General features: G+C 39.6%; 1 protein-coding gene across 1 annotated transcript; it reads left to right on the top strand.

The window, feature by feature from the left end:
- Positions 1 to 639: 639 nt before the first annotated feature.
- Positions 640 to 1,671, top strand: LOC147721186 (general transcription factor II-I repeat domain-containing protein 2-like). The gene has a single exon (XM_086967270.1). It carries the CDS (start codon positions 640 to 642, stop codon positions 1,669 to 1,671), a length of 1,032 nt encoding a protein of 343 aa, XP_086823396.1.
- Positions 1,672 to 7,178: the final 5,507 nt, after the last annotated feature.

Below are 7,178 nucleotides of genomic sequence, written 5' to 3'. Positions count from 1 at the left end.
TCATTGTTCCTACACCCTAGAAGATGTCTGGTCCTTGAGAAAGGGTTGATTCATTATTTTCCAAAATAAAGTCATATCTCGTGTATCCGCTGCCTGCACTTGGTTATCCATGCCGTTTCTTGTAGCGCTATTTTTCTCTTGTTTAGAGGCTGTTGATAAAGGTTCTCATGGTTTTGATCTTTTCACTATTTCTTGGTCTAACTGTTAGGGATTTTTAAGGTCCTGGCTTGCTTTTGACCAGCGATGAGCGAACAAACCAGTATTTCTTTGTTTATATATTCTTACCCGTGGTTTTTAAGTTGTTTGCAATTGTAGGTGTGATATTACAAAAGGCAGCGATGATATGGGGCAAAGTGGTATTCCCATCCATACATGCTTTCAATTGCAAAAGGTTGTCCTGTACTATTTTATTAAGGAAAGAGGTCACATCTGTATCTGACCACTTAATGCTTATTCCAATATTACCTTGTGTTTCAATATGTGATGCTAAACATTCCCCATCCCTATAATTAGTTCTAATCCTAAGGGCCAATAGTAGGGGATGGTGTTCACTGGGCTGACTGCTGACATCATCAAAGTTTCTATTGGATGTGGACTTCGTCAACATTTTTACTCTTGCTACAGCCTCAACAACCAATGATGTGTGAAGAGCCAGGTCCCTCCAAAAGGCCGAAGACTTACAACTTCCATCAAGAGTGGGAGAACGAATTTTTATTTACACAAATCAAAGACAACTGTGTGTGTTTAATCTGTGGAGCAAAAGTTGCAGTGGGGAAAAAGGGCTATGTTGAGAGGCATTTTTCAACAAAGCACATGCATTTTGAGAGGAAGTTCCCTAAAGGAAGCAGCCTGAGGTTACAAAAAGTAAATGAACTGAAATCTGCATTGCAGACACAGCAATCTTTTTTTACAAAGCCAACGAAGAAAGCCACTGTGGCAACTGAAGCATCCTTCGTAGTTACTCATCACTTGATCAAGCACCAAGCAACATTTTCAGATGGAGCAATTGTGAAGGAAGCAATGTTTTTAATGGCCCACTCCTTATTCAAAGACTTTAAATATAGCCCTGAAATTATGTCTGGCATTTCAGATGTGCTGTTGGGATCAAACACTATGGTAAGAAGGGTATCTGCATTATCGGTCAACATGATAGAGCAGTTGGAGCGGGATTTAAAGACATGTAAATATTTTTCTCTGCAATGTGATGAATCTGTTGATGCAAGCGATATTGCACAGTTGGCTATCTTTTTTAGAATGGTTTTTGAAGATTTCACTTATAAAGAAGAATTTTTAACTCTGTTGCCTCTGAAAACCACAACCAGAGAATCTGACATCCACAATGAGATGAAAAAATATTTTGTGAAACAAAATGTCCCATTGAAAAAGTTAGTGGCGATAACTGATGGTGCACCAGCAATGATAGGGCGTCATTCTGGTTTCATTGCCAATTGTAAAGCAGATCCGAGTTTCCCTTCGTTATTAAACTACCATTGCATTATACATCAACAGGCAATATGTTCCAAGGTAATGGGGTTTGATCATGTGATGACTCCTGTTGTTAAAATTATTAATTCAATTTGTGCAAAGGCCAAGCAGCACCGAACCTTCAAATTGTTCCTTGAAGAACTTTCAGCTGAGTATGGTGACCTTTTACTGCACACTCAGATCTGATGGCTTCGCAGGGGAAGAATACTGCGAAGATTCCTTTCCCTATTGCCAGAAGTCAAAGCTTTCATGGAGTCTAGAAATGAAGATACCACACAGCTGTCAAACACTGAATGGTTGCTCGATTTAGCTTTTTTGACAGATGTCACAAAGAAATTAAATGTATTGAACTACGAGTTGCAAGGCAAAAACAAGACAATAGCCAATATGATTAGTTCTGTGAAAACATTCAAAACAAAACTTAACCTTTTCATTTAGCATGTACAGAAAAGAAAGATGCAGCACTTTCCCTCTGTGCTCCAAATCCTGTCAGAAAGCAAAACTGAGGCTGAGATCCTTGACATACAAAAATACAGTAACCACCTCGTGAGGCTTAATCAAGAGTTCAGTGACCGGTTTAGTGATTTTGAGCAACTGGAGCCCTGTGTGATGTTCACTTCAAACCCCTTCATGGAAGTGGATGTCAGTGACCTTTCAGAGAAAATTAGTGTTCTTCTGAACCTTGACTCTGACACCATGGAAATGGAGATGGTCTCACTTCAAAATGACATTGAATTGAAATCAAGGCAATCTGACATTAATTTCTGGAGTCTTGTAGATGCAGAAACGTTTAGGAACATCCACACAGCAGCATTGAAACTTTTTTCCCTGTTTGACTCTACCTATCTTTGTGAATCAGCATTTTCCGATATGAACTTCATAAAATCTAAGTTTCGCACACGTCTGACTGACGAACATTTAAATGACTCCATAAGAGTTTCCCTCACAAGCTACACCCCAGATTACAAGGCATTACTGGACACCATGCAGTGTCAAGTCTCTCACTGAAATTATTTGTATGCAGTCGTAATCAATACTTGTTCAGTCACAGTTCCTGGTGAAATCACAAATCTGTTTCATTATTAAAACCAAGATTAAAGTCGCTGCAGAGAAGAATCTTTAGCCTCCTGCAAAGCTTTTTTATTATTTGAACAAGACCAATGCAATGTGTACTGCAGGCCTGTATTACAAACACAATAAAACGTAGCTGGAGAGAAGAATCTTTAGCATGTTTCCAAATGATTATTTGCAGCATAAGAACGAATCAGTTCCACATTGAAGGTAAGATCGCTTTCCATGTATGTTTGTTAATTGATCCGCATTACAATGATTATTTCAATGACAACTATTACTGGAAGGTCTTAATTTTGGACCTATTAATTGAAATGTCTTGAAGCGGCACAAATCCAAAGTCATTCCTTTTGGTGTTCTATGGAACTCTTAAGTCAGGCCTGTCTTGGGTATTTTGTTCAAACCACAGTATGGGCTCTGATTAAATTAGGTTTAAAGTCAATGAAACTGGGCGTGGGGGGTTTCTCGTAAAAATACGCGAGTTGATTCGGGTTCAGTAGCTCACGACGATTTTCACTGGCCAGAAGTAGCTCGGACTACACAAAAGGTTGGAGACCCCTGGTATAGATTATACCTTCTCCCACTAATCTCTAAAATGCAGATACTTTTAAATAGCTTGGGACATCCGCCTATTTGGATAATTGGAGTACAAACTGGGAGACCCAATATACCCTTGCAGGCTTGAGCAATTACACAATGATAGGTAGAGTGCTTACAAGGGGTTTTATTTCAAAGAGATTCAATGGGACATTGTCCTCAAATTATTCTGGAGGTGAGTCTCATATGAACATTTACCCAGGTGTCCTATGACAACGTCAAGAGAAGTTAATTCAATTCAAAAGTACAAAAACACTTGAAAATATTATTTGTTTGAAAATATAAATTTGTTTATAATAGTTCATTAAAAAAGAGTACGCAATTCATAAGATGTATAAAATGATAGGAAACAAAGTATATGTTACGTTTTTTGGGGACCAAACTTTAGAGCTATTTAGGAATCCCCCCTGTTAAAAAAAATAAAAGCTGTTCGTAATCCCAGATTGGTTCCATATCGCCGCTTGGGTACATATTACTTTTCATTTCTACAGTTATTTAAATCTTTGGATTCTATGGTCCTGGGAATCCCAAAAAGAGAACTACAGTGTTGAAATGGCGTAGGGCTTGCTAAAGTGGGCAGTGGTGTTATTAATTTGGCAGCAAATAGCAGTTGAGGAATTGGGTAAAAAACGTAGTCTGGCATTAACTTGCTGTATGGAATCCAGTAATTTTTTTTCAAGAGTGGTCTCACTACTATTCAAAACGACTGTAAGGTATCAAAGATATTTCTTTGAAAAACAAAGTGGCCGATTATGATGGCGGGAAGTCCGCCACCGCCGGGCTGGTGGTGAGGACCGCCGGCCCGGTGGTGGTGTACTTCCCACCATCACCCTGAATATTCCCACAGCCAAATTAGGATGGTGGTGGGATTGGGAAAGGTACCGTGGCGGACTGAAAGCTTGTCCGCCTTGGTCCCGCAAGGCGGTGAATGCCTTTGGTGGCCCGTTGCGGGCCCCTGGTGGGGTGGGGTGCTGCAGGTGGTGGGTACCTATGGTGCCCCCCTACATATGCATGTACAAGGTGGCAGGCACCGCACAGTGCCTGTCACGTTGTACATACATATGCACAACATGTATTTTTACATTGTGGCGGGTGCTGCTGCCCTCCGCAAAGTAAAAATACAGGATGCACCCTCCAGTGTGGCGGACGCATGCCAATTCGTATATCAGGACCGCCGCACCAATGGCGGGCGGCCCCTTTTGCATCTGCAATGGAGGGCGGACTTTGTCCGCCGACCATCGGAATCGGCGGCCCCAAAGATAGGAGTTCCCATAATTCTACTAGCTGATAGAACTGTTTTTGGTGGTTCGCAATAATTCTAAAAATTACTTTCCCAAATTTGTTTGGGTGCCAAGATCCATTTTATAACCTCTTTCAGGTTCTTTGGGTACAATCAGGGCTGCAGTTGTGATTGCTGTAGATTACTGTGAGATTCACTCAAGTGATTGAGCACGTTCAGTTCCCTCTATGCAAACTGACTTTAAATTCTGAAATTCATCACCAACTATTTACCTTGTTTTTTAGCACACTTCATGATTTGTTAACAAGCAGTAAATGTCACCAAATTATGACAAATCACCCCATACCTAGATCACCCTCTCAGTGACAAACTAGTGGAGAGAAGAGAGAAAGATAGGCGATTAGTCCGACGGGTGTTTACAAAGCAAATATGTGGAAGAGGCAAATTTCTCTACGAAAGGGAGGAGGGTGTGTCTGGGAATCTATGGACATACAGCTGAAGAGATTAGAACAGGTTTACATAAGGCTGTCTGTAGATCGGTCTTACTACATACATATGGCTTATGTATTGTTTTTGCCACCACACGTTTTGATGGCTATTGGGATAGAAAATTAAAGTAGTTAGGTTAGTGAACTTGCATAAGCAGTTCATGAGCACTGAGGCGGTTTAAGACGCTGCATTGACTATTATGTATGGCTGAAGGTACTTATGTTTAAGATGAACATCATGATGGCACATAACTGTTTTGCTGAAAATGTGATGACACTCATCCTGTCGCACAAAGTTTTGAAAGGTGATAAATAAGGAAACTCAAAACTTGGCAGCCATGAATATAGTATAATTTCCAAGCTCATTCCAGTGATTTTGCTTTACATGTGGTTGCTGTAAGTTTATTAGTAAAGTAATTATTTTGCATCTGGACTTGTTTTGTGAATGTTTCATTTTTTTTTGTTCCTTGCAAATATGTCAATTGGTGACATTGACATCGAATTAAACTATGAGCTGGTCTGAATGATTTAATTATTAATGATCCCAACACATGATTCAACTACAAGTTAATCCACCATTAAATAGTTCAATCTTTTTAAAACTATTGTCTCATACTCGTAATTTTGACATTCTGCAATTGTACCTTCGGCAAAATTCCAAATGGCAGAATGTTACTATATGATATGTACAGGATATTCGGTCCAAAAGGGAAGTACCTAAGGTCAGATCTTTATCAGGAAGTGTAACAACCAGTATGCACCTTACTGTCACATTCTGAAATTTAGTTAGTGCTTCTGTTTCTCGAAGTTACATTTTTGGGGAAACAAAAATAGGGTGACTCATGGTGGATTGATACTCTGTCATCTTTGCATTTGCCAGTTTTAGCTCGACGAGCAGTTTAGAAACTGTTTTAAGTAACTCAGTCAGTCAAAAATCTGTATTTTGCTTAGTTTCCATCACATGAAAAGTACTTCAACATAGACAAAATAAATATATTGTAAGTTCATAATCACGAATAAAACCAGTTAAAATAATTCCTTAAAATTTCTAGTTCGAAATGTTCAGCACTATTTTTTTAATTACTTTAAAAAAAATAGTTAAAAGATACTTCATCAGAAAATGAGAGGATAAATTGGCATTAACGATACAACAGTGTTAACCCTAACGTGCCTAGTCTATAATAAAGTCATATCCAGAGTCTTTGTAAACACTTATCATGATGAATTAAGTACAGCAGCTAAAAAGATCTGTTATAAATCATTCAATTTGACATAAAACACGATTATCAAAGGCTGTCCTACCAACTACTCTGCTTTTACCTGATAACAGATGGGTTTGCCTAACATTCAGACAAACCAAAATGTGCAACGTAACTGTATGGCAAACCAGTGGTCCGTTAAGCTGTTGGATAAAGGCTAGTGCTGTATGACACTGTCTAAAGTTATACCTGTGCCAAAGCGAAACAATAAATCTTTTTGTAGGTGAACATCAAAATGTGCGCAAAAAAATAAGCAGTGTAAATCTTACTGAATTGACACCCTGTCTCAGGGGCATAGGCTAAGCTACCTCAAGGAATGAGAATTTGCGGGGATGCCAAGCATCATTTGGATGTAGTTTGTACTATGTATGGGCGGGAAATTCGTTCCGCTTGGAGAATTTGCGAATTTTTGGCAATTTCACGATCCGCGAATTGCACAAAACTACCCAAAAATCCGCAATTTGTTAGTTGGCGGATTTTTTATTCTTGTTCGCGCACCAAAAATATAATCTTGCGCGCGCGGCATTGACTTACCATGATTCTGCATTCGCTGATGAGTTTTCCTTCCTGTTCTCTAGCGCTGCGAGATTTTGGTAGCTGGCCAAGCGACGCCGCGTACGCGAACACGTCATTCCGAACCGAAACAGGAAAAAGGCATCGCAAGCAGGTTGGTTAAGTGGACACAAGATATACGTGGCCGTTGCGACCGCATGCGCAAGTTCGTGTTCCCGAACTGGTAAAAAAATCTTGCGAACTCGCAAAAAAAAAAAAATTCGCAAGCTCGCGGAATTTGGCGGATTTTGCGAATCGCAATTACAAATTCTCATGTATTTGTGTATCGTGGATTTGGAATTTCCGCCCATGCTTAGTTTGTACAGAATCTTGTTAAGAGAAAACACTGCTACAGATTCTGTATAAAAGCTACATATGACTGGGCACCTTGGTTGGGAGGGAGGCACTTGATACAGACTAACAGTAGATTTGTTCTTATTTGCTTCCCTTCTATTAGCAGTTGTCCTTGCTAAAAATATCTCCTTA

Source organism: Lissotriton vulgaris, chromosome 4_1 (assembly GCF_964263255.1).
Source record: "Lissotriton vulgaris chromosome 4_1, aLisVul1.2, whole genome shotgun sequence".
Classification (NCBI taxonomy): Eukaryota; Metazoa; Chordata; class Amphibia; order Caudata; family Salamandridae; genus Lissotriton; species Lissotriton vulgaris.
Note: the sequence above shows the minus strand (reverse complement) of the source record. Positions and strands in the feature narration are given on the sequence as shown.

Coding starts and splice junctions, on each gene's coding strand:
- LOC147721186 (XM_086967270.1), top strand. CDS start 640: ATGTGTGAAGAGCCAGGTCCCTCCAAAAGGCCGAAGACTTACAACTTC.